Raw genomic sequence first — 17545 nt, forward strand, 5'->3', positions numbered from 1 at the left:
TACCAATCGTAAAATTATGTCCCCGTTGGGGTCGATTTTTGCACAGTTTGGAGTTTTGCTGTCAGAAAAAAAAAGCCGGTAAACAAAGTCCCACCAACCCATTGGTGGATCAGTCACGTATCTGCAATCGAAGTAATGTTATCATCTACTCTATCAGATCCTTATAACGAAAACCCACATACATAAAACTTGTCTAGTAAATGAGAAACCCACCACCCTGGTTTTTTTGGCTCCTGACCTACTCAACTCGCTCACACAGCAACAGCGGGGGGTGGAATTTGGCTTTGGACGCTTTGTGCAACTTCACATCCTTTTCAGGTTATTTTTAAACCCTTTGGACACACTACAAATCCCATCGAACTCCTCCCTGCAGAGGCCGCCTGCACGTGTGGGTTGGAGTGGGGTTTGATTTCAGGGGGACTGCGGAACCAAAGCATCTCTGCAGTTTTTACGGGGCATCAAGCACCTGGCACATGAAAACATCTTGCACAATTGAAAACCTATGTCTGCAACCGCTCTCCTTGTGTTAAGGTTAACCCTGTGGATACCGTGCGAAGCAAATCTGCAACCAACAGCCGAATGAGCCATCACGGAGTAGTTAAATCCTCAGACACAGCCCAAAATAGACAAGAATAGAGAAAAGTTACGTCCCCTACACATGGCATCCCAGAAACATGAGCTAGCAGCATCCATACTCCTCCTCTCAACATCAATCCGAGGAGCAAGAATGCTTCAGCCTTCTCTAAAAAAGTTGGAGGGGAAATGAGGTTAAGCCAGCTAATTGACAACATTGACCTTTTTGGCTCGCAGCATTAGCGCAGCCACCAAAACAGAAGCAACTGCAGCTTAAGTTGATAGGGAGTCAGCTCTTTTTTACCTTTTTGGGGGTTTTTTTTGTTTGTTTTTCAGCGCTCTTCCTGCCAAAGTTTAGACTTTGGGTCAGCTCTGCAAACGGGTTGCTGGCATAAACTGCAAAAGAGCTTTCGCGGGGAGAAGAAAATGAACTTAAGGCAGCGCGAAACACCAAGTCCTCGCTTTAAGCACAAGGCAATCACATTGATCCAATGCTCAAACACCTAAACAACGCCTCTGTAACACGCCAGAAGTGTAAATTTAAATAGATACTTGGGTCTGAACTGAAAAACAAAGCCCACCAGCCCTGCCACCATGGACCAAGTGGTTCTTCCTACCCCATTTTCTTCCCCTGCAAGCAAAGTGTCACAAGCACAGGAATGAGTCTCTGGTAAATGTTCATTTAACCAAAGCTTTAGGAAATAGGAACAAACAGGCCCTCGGCTCCACTTGAGCCTCTGATTTAACAGTGGGTGCTTTGGAAAATCACCCTCAGCATCCCTATTGCGTTTTAAAACCTGGTCCTTCTGAGCCCACACCTAAAAGCCAGGTTCAGCCCAGCTGTCAGAGACACGGAGTTAAAACAGGTATAACCAGAGACCGCGTCCTCTCTGCATGCAGGTAAAGTGGGAAGATGTATCATGCAAAAGTCACTCTCCCCACATCGGACACCGTGCAGCCCATCGGTGGCAGATGCCCCAGGCTTGTGCTGACTTTACCGGAGCTCTCTGCAGACAAGCTGATCCTACACAAGCGTCTGGTTTAAACCCCAGTGCCAGCCTCCCTTGCACTCCAGCTGTCATCTTATTTCCCATGCCTGGCAGGAGTCGAGCCCCTTTTTCTGGATTTCCTAGGAACTTGCTAACTGGCAAAGCAACACATAACTCTCATTCGATTTTCTTCAGCGCGCCAGTGCTGCACAAAATCCAGCAAATTACAGCGGGAAGGGATGAAGCAACAGGACTCATTTCACCCTCCCTTGTTCCCAGAAAGACAAATGTTGGGGTTTTTGTTTGGTTGGGGGTTTGTGTTTAGTTTTGTGTGTTTTGGGTTTTTTTTCCCCTGCAGGCTCTCCAAGCACCATCCACTTCCTCGCCTGAGCAAGGCAGGAATCAGTTGAGCGGCCAGGGTCAGCAGGCAGTCAGACGACATCAGTATGTGAATAACAGCCCTTATTATGGTAAAGGCTCAACTATTAGCGTTAACCACAGCCAGCAGCAGCCAAACTTATCGCTGCAACGACAAAAAAAACCCCACACGCCTCGATGCAGTAACGTGTTGCTATCTCCTGAGAGCTCCTGCACTCTTCCTACACCCATTTCTCCAGCCAGGAGGAAAAAAAATCAGAGCAGCTGGTTTAAACGTGGTAAATCCAGAAGAGCCACTGCTGGAGTTTTGTTTCCCATATACCAGGAGTGCTTGGACCACACGAGGCATTTCCAGCGAGGGATGGGGGGAACGTACAGCTTGTGGGTCACCCACTCGGGAAAAGGTTGGGGGTTCTCTCAAAAACCCCTCCGAGTGCACCTCTCCTGCCACCCAGGAGGTGTTTGCCTACAACCCCGCAAGGATGCCTGAGCATGAGAAAAGGAGGCTGGAGAGGCGGCGGTGGTTTTTTTTTTGAGACGAAGTGGGATATGGTGGGGGGGAGGTGGAAAGTCTTCAAGCTGCTCGGGAATCCAGTTCCCCGGCGGTGCAGCGGGGCAGAGCTCAGCTGCAACTCGGGGGTGCACTGCGAAAAAGGGGGAGGCGGGATCCCCAGGGCTCCCCGGCGAGGCGGGTGGACGGGGAAAGGGAGGGCGAGGGGCTTACCGGGGGACGGGAAGAGCTCGATGTCCACCTTCTCCGTCTTGATGATGGTGAGGTCCACCGCCGCCTTCATGGCTGGGGCAGCGCCCGCGGGGGCGTCGCACCGGGACCGGTGGGGGCGGCGGCGGCTGCTCAGCCCCGGCGAGCGCGGAGCGGGGCGGCCGGGGCAGCGGCGGCCGAGCGCCTGGTCCCTCCTTCCTCCTCTTCCTCCTTCTTCTCCTCTTCCTCCTCCTCTCCCCTTCCTTCCCTCGCCCCTCTCTCCCGCTCCGCTCCGCTCCTCCGCCGCCCCTTCCGCGCTCCCTCGCCGCTCCGCTCCGCCCGTCCCCCGCTGCCGCCGCCGCCCCGGCCCGGGCTGAGCCGCCGAGGGGAGGGGACACTGGGCCGGCCCCGAGCAGTGACAGCGCCGGGGGAGGGACCCGCCTGCCCCCGCCCCGGAGGCGGCCCCGGCACCCGGCGCCGCGGGGAGCGGAGCCGACGCTGCCCCGGGGTGCGGGAGAGGCGAGAAGTGCGGGGGGATGGAGGGTAATGGGGCTGCGGGGGGATGGAGTTGGGAGCTGGTCTCAGCGCATCCAGCACAAAGTTGGGTCCCGCTGTGCCAGCTCCACAAGCTCCGCTTGCAGCCCAGCCCCAACACACGAAGGGGAAAAGGGATTTGCAGTTTTAGCACAAGAAAATGCTGCTGGCTGCGTGCAGCTGGAGCTTCAGCGATCCGCTGAAAATCTGCGTTTCTTAAAACCAGGCCGGTTGCCTTCGCCCTGCCTGTCTCAACATGAAACACATTTCACACTCACATCACCCCTTTCATGCTCGCATCACCCCTTCTCACTCACATCCACACCTTTGCGCTCCCATCGCCAGTGCTGCTGCCCGTGTCCTGATCAGCTCCCACCCACAAGCGCGTCCAAATACGCAGGTACAGTCACAGTCACAGTTGTGTCACGATGGGTGGCAGCCAGGCATGGTTGTGCTTTGTACAGGTGGGAAGCCAAAAAAGGTCTGGGAACCGACTGGATAAAAAGCATCTTGAAGGTGCGAGATGAGTCTCATGCCAGCATGGCATGAAGTTAACAGAAGAATATTGGTTCTCACATGAAATATGTTTTATTATATTTAGGTAGCTCAAACTGCAGACCACAAACGGCAGAGCAGAAGGGAGACTATGACTCACAGATGTCAATTTACCGGTACAAGTGTTTTTAAAAAAAAAGTAATTAGCAACGAGCTCTTGTGGTTCTCTCACTCCGAAAGTCTTAACAGTCTCTGACATGCTGACGGAGACTGGGCTACTCTGATTAAAGATGGGCTCGAATTAACATGCCGGCTTTACTGGGGGGAGAGGCTTCAAGGCTGCCTGCTAAGCCATAGGGTGAACCAAGGTCCTGCTCACAAGCTCCACTGAAACCTTCAAACGCACTGAAAGATGAGTTGCAGATGCAAACGTAACAGCTCAGGATTATTTCTAGCTTCTTCAGCAGTGTCTTTCTCAGTTGCCTAAGGCGTATTTATAGGAGAAAAGTTCATGTCACTCAAAGAAGCTGCGAGGTGCAGGAGCCAGAAATCGAGAGCCTGATTCCGGCTCGCATGAGCAGCCGGTTTGGCCGAGGCAATAGCTGAAGACACAGCAAGCAGGACATCTGAGAGCTAGCAAAGCCAGCAGGCAGCTACGTCCAGCCAAAAGTTCATCTTTCGGGCACCTTACTCATTGACAAGTGCTCGCATTTCCAATTTTACAGGCAATAGCCTTTCCAAATTGCTTGCAAGTTCAGTTATGGGCAACCTATTCCTGCAGCAGAGGAGCAGGAGCAGTGATTCACTGTTGACCAATATATGATCTCCTTCCAGTGATTGCCATGGGCTTTGGAGAAATTGAGCTGTGCTCAGGCAGGGCACAAGGTTTGAAACCTCGGGTGGTGGATCCTTGGTTTGAATTCTGCCATAGAAACGAACTGGGAATCCAAAAGTGAGAAGAGGAGGGCTATAGGGATACAACTCTGTCCCTGTTGCCTCTGTCTGTAAGGGATAATGTGCTTGCACCTGCCTTTCATTTTGCGTTTCTTTCCCCTCTTCCCCATACAGGATGGACAGCAATGATTGAAGGAAGAAACTTATAGAGAGGAGATTAAGCAAAATGTTTCCAGTTGAAAATCAAAAGGGGATTCAGGAGAAACAGCTGCCTTTCTGTACGATCCCTTCCAGAGCAAGCTTGGGAGGAGAAACTTGATGCGATTACCACAGCCTGACAATCCTTCCCCTTCCTACACTTTGCTGTGGCTGCGATCCTGGGGCGAGTGTGAGAGAGTGTATGCGGGGACCAGTTTGCACAGCTGGCTGCGAGCTCTCGGCCACAGCAATGAAGCTGTCAGAAAGCACCTGGGGTCCCAACCGGATTGAAATGACCCGAGTGTTCCCCTCCCCGATCCGCGGCACTCGATAATCCGTGCTGCTCCGAGCAAACCACAATCCCCAGCCTGAGACAGGCATGAAGCTGATGGGGATGGGCTGTCGACACCACGTAGGAGAAAGCTCTCCTGGGCACAGATAGTCCTGGATGGAGCTGCCGGTGGGATTAAAAAGTGGCACGAGAGGATGCAGAGGGGTCTGTGCTTTAGCCTTGCTCCCATGGTCGATGCATTTGGCTTGGCCTCTCCTGCGAGCATTACCGTTTTAAGGACTGGCCAAACTCCAGAGCACCTGTAATGGGGCTCCTTCTCTTCTGGACCAGCACAAAGGCTCTAATAAAAATCTTTCTCACAGCTTGTGTGGTTTTTATTAGGAAAGATACACACGCTCTTGGCATCCTGGCTCAGCCCCGATCCTGCAAAGCTGGTGGCACTGAGCCGCAGCTTGGTGCAGCACAGCTGCGGCAGAGCTTTGAGCTCCTCCACTCTGTGCCCTCCCAAACTCCTGCTTCATTTTGCTCATGCAATGTACAGCGGCCCCGACATGCAGGGAAACTAGAAGTGCTTTCAAAAGCAGCACTGGGGCGGGAAAACCACAACGAGGGGGAAAAGAACAGGGAAGAAGCAGAGATTTCCTCCCTGGGCAGCTGCATCTCTCCTTCGAACTCGACTCCATCCTAGTGGCCGCCTTAATTTGTGTTCACTTCAGAGCCTGCAACATGAAAGCCCTGGCTCAGAGCTCCAGCTGAGCCGCTCAATGGCTCAGTGTTCGCAGACGACATGGAAGGAATCCATTGATTAGTTGCTTCAGCTGGGATGTGACCATTTGGATTCCAAGACCTGCCAAACATGACTTTGCCTCAGCAACTGGTTCCTATTTGATGCTTATAGGCTTTAGAAAAATCTTTTCCACATCCAAGTCTCACTCTCCTTTTCCATTCTGTCGTTATTCAATGTTAATATCTATTCAGGCTCTCTCCTGTTAAGGGAAGGATGCTGAATTGCGGAGAACAGCCCTCCTGCCATTAATATAGCCAAAAGATTTTGCCGTTGATGTGCGATAGCCATCTGCCCTCCCTTCACAATGCAGCCCGACTGTTTTTCAACAGTTTGGAACAAAGAAAGGACAGGCAGTAATACCACATTGTTCCCAGTGACGCTGACTAACCTTGGTTTGAAAGAAGAATAACAATAATTCATTTAGCATCAAGGAAAGGTTATGACAAGACCAAAGCCTTTGCCATCATTTATGTTATGGAGCTGGGACAGCTTCTGTCCCTCAGATTTACCCATTCTCGGGATTAGGTGTCACCAGTAGTCTGGAAAAGGACCTTTTCCTTGCACTGCTGCTACCAAAGCGTAGCCACCTCTGGAGTGAAATGCAATGGCTACGTAATAACACGGAGCGACACCACCCAGCTGTTAGGGACAGGAAATGAAGAACACTATATCCAATTAAAACTGCAGGGGGATATTTATGGCAGAACATAATTAGCCAAATTGGAGCCTTCCCCAAAACTGCCATGGGATTTTTAATGACCGCGAGCGGTCAGGGCTTCGGTTTGATGTTTTGTCGAGTAAACAATATCCAGAGGGCATGAGACAAAAATCAGGAGTAAAGGGGAAGGGAAAAAAAAAAAAAAAAGGAAAAAAAAGCATTGTGCAATTCCAAGGAGAAACGGAGACATGAAAGGATTTATCGTAAGGGGGACATTGTTGGAAAGAGCAGCAGCCACCACTCTAAGAAAGGAAAGAGCAGGGAGGTGGCTCTGGGTGTGGAGGTGGCCGCTGCAATGAGAGGAAAGAGCAAGCAGCTGCCCTGACCCTTCCCTGGGGAGATACCTTTCCTGGAATTTAAAATGATACGAGAAATTCTTTCAAGCACTGTAATAGCTGGGAAGGATTGGAGCAAGTTGTTTTACGCTGGTAAAAGGAGGCTGGATTAGTCCTGGTGGCTACAGCTTCCCCTTTTTGGCTAAGCGGCAGGCATGGAAACAGAGCTGGTTAGTCAGCATCGATGGCGTGTGCCCCCGGGCTGTTCCCGGGGAATGCAGGACACCCTCAGATCCAGAATTTGTGGCCAGGAGGTGATGACCGTCACGAAAGCGTCAACTCCTCCATGACCCAGATGGCTGCGGGGTCCCCCCGCTGCTGGAGTCATGGGAAGTCCCCATCCTCCGTATTAAAAGCGAGTTTCTGTTCACGCTGTGGAGATCCAGAGTTCAGACCCAGCTTAGCCCCGAGACATCGCTGCCACAATACCGGCCTCTGATTGCCCTCCAGGCACAAGCAGAGGAAGCCGCCTCCGAGCCTCCCCGACTCCTGCTCTCATTAACTTCCCAGCAGACATGGCTCACAAAAGCATCTTTGTGGCCAGCATCAGGACCCCGGCGCGCACACATCTCCGCGGAGCTGCGAGGCCTCCGGCTGACACACCGTGGGTACCTCCATCAACAGCCTCGCGAGCTGCTTGAGCATCTTCGAGTGCCTCCTGCTATTGGTTTCCCAGAGGTCCCATGCTGATTCATAACTTGATTAGCTAATCTGGGCTCAAGCGATGTAATTGTGCCTTGAATTTCATTGGCAGGGGGTGCTGTCACTCACTCGTTACCCTGCTGGAAGAACTAGCTGGGTGGAAAATGCTCGTAAGCTGTTCTGCGGCACTGTTTGCTCTGGGTACGTTTTCCCTCTCCTCCTCAAGTTCTTGGTAAACATTAACGTGAGGATTTTTGCTGTTTAATTCTCGATATTTGCAATTACTCCAAGCACACACAGGTGATACACATTGAACCTCACCTGTAGGACCTCTCATCTTTGGGCAGATCCCTTGGGCAGGCTCCTTCATAGCAGAAACAAATGCAGCCAGCTCGGATTTAAGCAACGCATCTCTGCTCGCAGCTTCACCCTTGGCATTCACTGATCTCTGGTGACAGAGTTTATTGAACCGATTTCTGATGGTCTTTGAGATCCCCTTAGCAATGGGATTGTTACTGATAAAGCATAACTTCTGGACAGCTAAACTGTTCGCTAAAACTATCTGTTCTTTCAGTCTTTCAAAAAAAACCCACCACCAGCAAATAAAGAGCCACAGCTTCAAGAAATAGCAAGCACCGATCTCTAGTATACAAATCCACAGCCCAAGAAATGGCAACCACCAGAAAAACACACTTGCACACAGCTGGTTGGAAGTGGTCAGTGTGGGGAGATAAAACACTCGAGAGAAATGATCCCCAGGTTAACGCTTGTCACCAGCACAGAGACATTCAAGAGACACAAGTTACATTCCTGGTCAATGTTTCCACATGACCTCTTACAAGTCTTTGTGCCTTCATCCTCCTTTTTGAACAAAACGACACTTTCTCGCTTCATGAAGGGCTGGGAGCACCAGTTTGACAGTCCCGAAGGAAAAGCTCAGGGGCTGGGGATGGTGATGGGGAGATTGGAGGGGAAGGCTTCGGAAAGAGAACAAGGATTCCCACTTTTTTTGTCATGCAGGACCCTGGGAGGCGCAGACATTACATCCACAACGTCCAAGATCTCTCCAGCCCAAACCACTGTCCCACCACGATCGCGAGATGATGATGCAACCAGCCAGTTGATGGAGATAATTCAGCAACGGGCACAACTACCCCCTGTACACCATGTCCAGATCAAGGGAATTACAGGATGAGACCCCCACTAGCAGCAATTAAAGCCCAAAAAGCTGTCTGGTCCAGATAGTGCTGGTGAAGACACCCCGCATCGCTCCTGGGATGAAGGATTCACTCACGTCTGTGTTTCAAAGAGGAAAATCCCTGGAAACCTCCTCGCTCGCAACTGTCTCCGCTTGGCAACCTGGCCCTATAGTGAATAAATGGCGGGGAAATATTCCACTCTACACGTGTTTGGGTTTCTCGGGGTGGTTTTCTTGGACAGCGCTCCTGGCTCAGCAACAATACCCGTCTTGTTCAGCCCTTCGCTCTGGAGCGGGCTTGAATAGATCTGTCTAAAATTATAAACCCGGGCAGCCCCTGGGCTCTGAGAGATCACAGGCCACATGCTGGGGCTGAACAAAGCCTCTGCTATTTCCTAACAATTAGCCCAGCTAAAAGGACATCTATCTCCTTCCATTAGAGCCACCACGTGCCTCCCAGTCGGTCCATTGTAAAGCTAATTAAATAACACGCCTCTCTCCCCATGAGGGTCTCCTGATTAGGTCACCTCGGTCCTAAATCCTTGCTGGTGTCAATGGGGGAGAGACAGCTGGTTGTCTGGACTCCAGTGGAACGGTGGTCACCCATGGGCAGCTATCATCATTGTCACCACTTATTTCGGGTTTTTTAATTACCTTCGGAAAGCTGTCGAATGGAGATTTTGGGGGGTTCAGCACACAAACTTATTTGCTTCGCTATGCACTTCCCTGCCACCTGCAGTAAAAGTTGTGAAAACAGTGGATTTATTTACGATTTTTTTTTTTTTGTGCTTTGCTGGTGGTTGGAGAAAAAAAAAGCAGACGTAAATATTTTTTCTAACTGTGTTCTGGGTTGATACAAACCGGTTTGGGTTTGTTTGTTTGTTTTTTTCACACACTTCTCATTGGGCTAAAACAGCAAAAAGAAAATAAACAAGAAAAATGGTGTGTCATTCAACCTGAGCTGAAACTTTCTATTTTTGCACTCTGACAATGGGAAGAAATTTCAAAACAGAAAACAAAACAAGTCAATTAGAAGCAATGTGTGAAGAAACCCTCTTTTTGCCGTGTTAGTTTATCTCTTTGAGGAGGTTTCTGTGCTTCAGGGGCCACCACAACCCATCATCTGTCCCTCGAGAGGGTCAACACGGCTCTTCTGCAATGCCCAACCTGCATCTGCTTGAGCCAAATGCCACGAGCGGCTTTTCCCTCCATCAACCCATCGCGGTTCTTTGGGCTGAGCTACGTTTGCTCCACCACAAAGCTGCTAAATCGCTCCAGATGTTCAACACCTTTTTTCACACACTCCCAAGACCCGGAAGAAATACAGTTTCCTTCTGCCAAGCCTACAGTCAGCAATAGTTGCGAGTATCCCCTTTAAATCATTACTTTCCACCCTTGGCTATTTAAATCATGATTTTCACACTGAGAGAGCGTGGCTGGAAAGCTGAGAAGGTGGGTCAAGGGACTAATGAGCTGATTTCCTTTGGACCTTCAGCTTCGGGCTTGACACAGCTGGACCCGCCGCTACAGACGGAGCTCCAGCCACCTAAGGAAAACAGAAAAGCCCCCGTTCCTTCAATTCTCATGGTGGGGAAACAGCGGGAGAAAAGACACGGAGGAGGGGGCAGAGCTGGGTATCATTCCGATGGGAAGACGGGGATGCTGACATGAAGCTTTCTCCTGTTTTCCAAACCCCCGAGCTGCTCACAACCATCCTGGGGAGCAGCTGCTCTTGGAGCCTGGCTGGGAAAAAGCTTTGGAAATGCCACAGGGCTTGCCAGTAAATACATTAATTAGTATGTGTTTATGCATGGCCACAGGGTTATATTGCAAAAGCACAAGGACCAACTCTCTGCCCGTTGCCATCAAAATCATACGAAGCCTATGGTCGGGCAATGCAAATGTTTTACATCAAATAAACAAATTTTACAGGGACATACTAACAGTAAATCAGTATCAAAAGATGCTACATGACTCATCTGAAGGCCTACAAGGGGTTGGAACAAAATATAAGCCCAAAGCATAGTTTTAGTGTAACCTAGGAACATGCTGCTCAGCCCTCCATTTGCTTCCAAACCTCGACAGCCCAGTCTGACTGCTTCATTCATCGCTAACCTACAAAAAAAAGGGCAAAAGCCAAGAAAAAGATGTTTTGTACCGACTGCCTGCATCCCCTCGCCCAGCTAGTGCCCTGGGTCCCAAAGCCATGGGAATGGCTCCACAAGCCACTTGATTAATAAGAGCCCAGGGGGGAAAAAACCGTTTATATAACCTCGTCTTCTCTAAACTTCCTAAGTGCTTTAGAAAGTGGCTGCCCTGGAAACCCAAACTGGAAACGAAAAATATTATCTCTTCCATTTATAAACATCTCTGGCGCTAATGAAGTGAGGAGCAGCAGCAATGGGGAGGGGAGCGTCGAGATGCACTTGGCAGGCATGGGAGAGCCCTGATAAAACCATTTCATTTCAGGTGGATGTGCAGGAAAAAAAGTCCTCCCACCGTGGTCCAGTGCCACTGTTGGCTTTGCTACAACACCGTGAGGTCCCTGGGGAAGGATTTTGGAAGATGGATGGTTATGGAAGTATCTGCTAAGCTAAACATAGACTGACAACCTTGCCGAACGTGGAGGGGAGGAAGACAGGGTGACATGCAAAAGCAGATGGATGAAACCTTAAAAATAAGATATCTTGGCTTGAAGATGTAGCTTGGATGAAGCATCGCGTCCAAGTGAGTGTCGGTGCTCACTGTGCACGCATATTTTGTGGCACAAACTGCACAGAACGAGCTCCTTGTGCATGTCGACAGAGCACGTCTGTTTACACTAATCCAGTCTAAATAAACACATGAGTGGTCCAGATTAAGCTCTTGGGTTCAAACACCCCCTGCCTTGCAGCCCTTCAGACGTGTATCTCACACAGAGAGCCAGGAGAAGCATTCTGCAGAACAATCCAACCTAATTCTCCATTTTCTTTCCATGTTGGCATTTCCCACGGAGATTTGGTTTTGCATCAACAACAGAAAATGCTGAGTTTTGGTCGGAAGTGTTTGGATTTCGTTTTGACAAAATATTGATGATTTCTGCAGAGCAATCTGTCACTTTTGGCAGCGAGGAAAAGTCAAAAAGCTGTATTTCATCTAGATAGGGGACTGAGCTGACACCCAGCCTGGAACTCAGCACAAGTGGAAGGCAAAACATGCTACTGGGTTGCCTCGTTATCCTGTCATTTTGATTACTGTAACGCAAGGGAAACCACTATTACTTTCATGTAGTAGCTGTTTGCCTGGATAGAAACACAACCGAAGCTGCCAGACAAAGGAAGCATCTGGTCTCCGGGGTTTAGGCAGTAACTGGATGCAAAGCAAGGGAAGAAAAAGGTCTGATCATCTCTGGAGACATTTTGCAGATACCCCAAGGTGGTCCAGGGCAGGACTGAGATGCCAGCTTTATTTCCATCACTACCTTCCAGAATTATTCATGCCTCTCGAGCCTGAAAAACTGGGTTGAAGTCTCCCAAGCACAGGCTCTTCTGTGAGATGCCTGGAACTGCCCAAATTAGAAATTTTCCATGAACAGGCTCCCTTGGGGCATCTCCTTTTTTTTTATTCCTATTCTACCTCAATGCTGACATCAGTCTGGCCCAAAACTTAGGATGTGGAGAGTGAATCACACAAACCAGGGAAGAAAGGCATTTCTGACTCCTGAAAAGTAGTTTTTGATGAGTTAGGGAGAAGCAGTTTGGGCCGGCTCTTCTTAGAAATCAAATCCCTGCTTTGGTGGAGCAGTTTCTTTGGCTCCATCCTATTTGCGCAATGGGAAGCACAAATATCTGCGGGTGTTTTTGCCGCCTCGTGCGGCATATGCCATGTCAGCAGCCTTGTTTCCCTTTCCAGGAAGGGAAGCCCTGTCATGAACTTTATTATATTGCTTTTTGTTGTGCGTGCCCACCCTCTCTGTTGCTAAAATCGATGGCAGCATTCCCACAGAGCCAGTTGAAGCCAACCCTGTTTTCCTGTAGGCTTCGGGGATTTAAAGGCTAGATCCTGGTTTTCAGTCCTAATCTGCCCTTGCAGCATTGTGGGGAGAGAAAAAACACCAGAAGAGCTGCAGAGAGAGAAAAAATGAATTTCAGCTCTTGTGAAACAGCCAACAATTGACCTGCTGCAAAACTTTTTTCCAAAGCCTATTGATACAAAACCCCACAGGGGAAGGGCCATCCGGTGGACTGTGTAAACTTCAGCACGTGTTCAGCAGCTTCAAGGGCTCAGTGTCGTTTAAGACGTCTATTTTATTTATTTTGTACAATATCAAGCACTTGTACAATACCGTTCTTTCTCCAGGGACTTCCAGCCACTCGCCTGACCTCAATGAATTAAGCATTGCAATAAAATGTGCAAAGAATTAATCACCTGCATCTCCAACGTGAGAAACTGCTGCGCAGTGGCTCACAGGCAGCATTTTGAAAGGTTAAGCCAGCTCACTCCAATGGAAATCGGTGGGGTTTAGATGCCTAAGGACTTTCTGTCAAATGATGTAGCTAAGGTCTTCCAAATCCCAGCTGTAAAACCCCATAATCCCAGCCAGATCTCCTAAATCTGCTCTTTCTTTATCCCTGAGAACCCTTCCTCTATAAAAAGACCACGGATGCTGAGGAAGAGCAACCAGGATCTAGAGCTTGGATGAATTAAACCACCCCATGGGCTGGGAAAAGGATGTTGCATTATATAGACCAAGCACTGCAGGGTCCTTTCAGTCAAACAATTGATTTTTGCAAAGCAGAAATGAAGAGAAGAGATGGTAAGAGAGCAGAGTGAGAGCACAGATCTGTATCTCCTGTCAGTGCAATCCTCCTGGAGGTGTCTGTGTTAGAAATAACAATTAAAAAAAAAAAGAAGAAACAGACCATCCTAATTCAACTTGCCTCCCTCCCCAAATGTCTGACAGCACTGGTTTCGCAGACTGAAGTGATGCAAATAGCTCAGATAAGGTTCAGATAAAGTATCTGAGCTCTCAAGGGCTTATCTGAGCTGAACACCGACTCCAAAAATACTGAAATTTGCCCTGTGGGACTGTCTCCAGAGAACTCGATTTCCATCTGAAGCCTCGACCTCCAGCGGCTGCAATAACAGCTCCTGTTCAAATGCATTCTTGAGATAGCGGCGTGGGACGGGCAGGTCTGCAGCTCTGCTGGCCTGCGCTATCTGGGGATGTTGCAAGAGCCAGGCTGATGGCTCAAGGAACCGGTGACGGCACCTTTCACCGCCGACACTTACACGGTAACAGATGAGGTAAAACCGTCAATGGGAAGATCACTTTCCCTTGGCGACAAAGTGCTTTTCCGAGGCTTTTCCTTTCAGCTCCACTCCCTCTGACCTGGCTTGCAGGAGGGCATCGACTTAGGGTGCCGTGAACTCCATCACAGACTGTCCATCACACTGAAATTTGGGTTTTCCAAAGCAGCTTGGATGCAGCAAAGACTTGGGTGCAAAACCCATTTGGGCTTCTCTGCAAATCTCAGCCTGACAGGACATAAAGGGAATCAGCAATCGCGGCGAGGAGCTCTAGTCAAACAGACCCAGGCTTGCAGACAATTTTCAATATTCATTTAAGGTGAAAAACATTCATGCTTAGAGATCCAGCCTTTCTGAAACACAGCGGTCTCAAAACGTGTGAGACCTGGTGGTGAGCATCCATTTATAGTACGCAACTCAGACTGTGAAAGGAGCCAGGGGAAGTCCCAGGGCAGGCTTAGAGAGGGTAAAGATGGTACAAGGGGCCCGTTAAGTCACTTACACCTGGATTGGAGTTATTCTTTGTTCTGCAGGAGTATCACGGGTCCCCCATCTTACCCATATGGTGGGTACTCTACAAACAAAGGAGTAAAAACAGCAGGATTCTTCCCCAAAGGGTTCGCAACAAAATAATCAGTATTCTAATAATTTGTACACCTAATGAAAATCCAGTAAGGATAAAAAAGAGCTTTCTGAAAACTGTTCAGAGCTCCGCAGAAATTACCCCCAGATCTCATCGATTCAAGCAAAGTGAGATTTTCTCTCTGTGGAGGTTTGCAACCATCAGGCAGAGTTCTAAGGCAAGAATAACTATTAAATTCTATAGGATGGCTCATAAACCACAGGGAAAAAAAAAAAAGAGAGATTTCATTTCCTAGTAAAAAATTCCCAACGGCTTGTTCCCAAAGGGCTGTGGCAGAGTGCTGGCTCCCCTCGGGCATTGCCGCTTCGCCCTGGCTGAAAACCAGGGATGGGGAGAACGCGTGGGCAGCTCCGGGCTCCCTCAGCCATGTTGGCAGCACCAGGGTTAACCGCGCCGGCGCCCTGTAATGCAATGATTTCTGTTTTATTTCAGCAGGGGAAGTGTGTCCCGGCCTGATTAGCCCAATGGTTTCCTCTTTTCCCATAACCTCCAGACCCCCATGGCCTAAGTGTTTACTTTCTGAAATAAAAAATCTGCTAGTGTTTTTCTTTTTTCAGGGCATGTGTATTTTGGGAGGATTCGGGGGGAGGAAAGCGGAGAGGGGGAGTTGAATGGGATGGGAGGTTTGCATACACCTCCCTTCTCTCTCCCACCCCTCACCCCCAGCTCCTTCCCAGCTGCAACCTCTGAGCTGAGACTTCTGGCTTCAATGTGAGAGAGAGAGAGAAAGGGAGAGAGAAACGTATTAATGAGGGAGTTGCTTCAGCAGCTATAAACACAGCGAACATCTGGAGGGAGAGAGAGGTGCTTCGTGCTGCCAGGAGCTGAAGGAAACAGGCTGTTTTGGGGGTCCCAGCCCCCCTGAGCTCCCCATGTCCCCCTCTGCCTGCCCTGCACATGGCTCTGCTGGCATCACCCCACCAGCCCTGTCCATCCAGAGAGAAAATATGCCAAGACCATCCCAAAATATTTTCCTCAAGGCATCAGAGAAGCCCAAGAGAGCTTGTTGCTTAGTCCCTTTCCTCCTTAATTCTACACCACGTTATTCCTTGCCCATGGAATACCAAATCTGCTCATTTTTGCAATGGTTCTCATGCACTTTGCTAACTTGAGTTTTGCATCTTGCTGAGCTTCCATCACCCTTTTACGCTTGAGGGCCTCAGCAAACCTGCGGGCATCACCCAAAAACCAAGCCACAACCTTCCAGCTTTCACCCAGGGCACCAACAGCCTGTTCAGAGCACAATTCCTCACTGAACGGCTGCTGGTCCCCAGCTGACACCAGCCTGCAGCTCAAGTGGGAAAAGAGCTCCGCGCTCCTTCTCTGGTGATGACCCAATGTGCAGGGAGCTCCCTTGGGCTTTGCCTTTGAGAGGCGAGAGGGGGATTTTTCCAAAGTCAGGCAGGAAACAAATGGAAAAGCGAAAGCCTGGATTTTTGTCATTCTCTTGCTTCAGCGCAAATAAACCTCACCGAGTGCTGACTTGCAGCAGGTCACAGCGGGGATGCAGAGGGAGCATCAGAAGCGTCACCTGTGTGTTTTCCTTACCTGCGAAACAACCGGGACACTCACAAATCAGACACTGAGTCCAGCTAGAGCCAGCGGAACACCCAAAGACTGCCATGAAAGAAAAAGGTCAAAGCAAAACCCATTCCAACCAGGCTATAAACACCACCTCGCCGGCCAGAGAATGACACTGGAACCCAGCAGAAAGGGCTCATTCACCCCCCGAATGGTCAGGGAGGGCTGCAGATCTGGGGGAACAGCAGCAGCAAGTTGGGCAGAGGCAGGATTTTGTGCACAGCTTTCGCTGAGCATTGAAATAAATCCGCAGCAATCGCTTTGGCTCTTGCTCGTCCCTCCCTGTGGTGGTTCACCCCTTTTTTTTCTCCCCCTTCACCTTCCTCCATGTCCTCCCTTGCCCATTGCTCATTTTTGGAGGAGGGAAAGGACCGAGCAGCCAGGCAAAGAGAGCAGCCCGAGCAGTCCCACGAGGTCTGGCAGCCACAAGCAGATGTGTGTGCCCTGCGAAAAGACATCCATTCATCTCTGCGGAGAGCAGAGTGTGCGGGGGAGGCAGCAGCAGCGCAGGGGAGGGGGGAAGTGTTGGAGGAGGCTGAGAAAAGGAAAGAGGCCGTGGTTAAAAATAGGATAAAAGGACATAAAAAAAAAAAAAAAAAGCTTCGCTCAGAAAATGTGCTGCAGCTGGAGAAGCCATTGGGCTGAGCCTGGTCAGCTTTCACCTTCTCCCCTTTTCTCCTCCTCCCCAAGCCCCTTTCCTCTGAGCATGGGGCTGGAAGACAGCCCAGGAACTGCTCACAGAAAACGCTTTCCTCCGGGAATCTCCACCGGCGAAGGAGGGGACAACGTGGGGAAAAAGGGAGAGTTGGCCAGGGATGCAGGTGGTCCCCGTGGGATCAGTCCAGGCTGAGCTGAGAGCTGGGCTTGGAGGAGGATCACAGCAGACGTAGCAATGGCAGAGCATCCCTATTTCGGCTGCACCCTGCAATGTGTTGCTCCAGCTACAAGGGCTTTATTTTGCTGCCAAACCCAGAAAAACACCACTATGTCCCAGGCTGCAGGGACCCGATGTCCATGAAGCACCGGGAGTTTGGATGCAGGTTTGCTGCATTAGGGATATTCCACCCTCAAAGTGAATAAATCCAAAATATTCTGGGCTGAGAGGTGGCACCGAGATAATGTGATCAGACAGCATCAGGGTAAGGCTGGTCTCTGCCCCATGGGTGTTGGGGATGAACCTAAGGTGACACCTTTTATTTGTGACAGGGTCTGGGTGCAAGAAGCCCGACCAAAATCAGCAGGACTGCTTTAGGAAAGCAAAGCCAGACCTGCAGCTCTAATTTCTCCTCTCATTTAATT

At 49.9% G+C, this 17545-nt stretch overlaps 1 protein-coding gene across 2 annotated transcripts in view; it reads right to left on the reverse strand.

Moving 5' to 3' along the window:
* ETS1 (ETS proto-oncogene 1, transcription factor) overlaps positions 1 to 17545 on the reverse strand; it is a 63755-nt gene that overhangs the window by 35644 nt on the left and 10566 nt on the right. Inside the window, exon 1 of one of the 2 annotated variants that reach the window (XM_065652108.1) lies at positions 2665 to 2999. The exons of the other annotated variant lie outside the window; for it this stretch is intronic. Within the exon in view, the coding sequence (XP_065508180.1) occupies positions 2665 to 2734 (70 nt within the window). The 5' untranslated portion in view covers positions 2735 to 2999. Of the gene's footprint in view, positions 1 to 2664; positions 3000 to 17545 lie in introns of those variants that run through there. 2 annotated transcript variants of the gene reach the window in all.

Source organism: Caloenas nicobarica, chromosome 26 (genome assembly GCF_036013445.1).
Source record: "Caloenas nicobarica isolate bCalNic1 chromosome 26, bCalNic1.hap1, whole genome shotgun sequence".
Taxonomy (NCBI): Eukaryota; Metazoa; Chordata; class Aves; order Columbiformes; family Columbidae; genus Caloenas; species Caloenas nicobarica.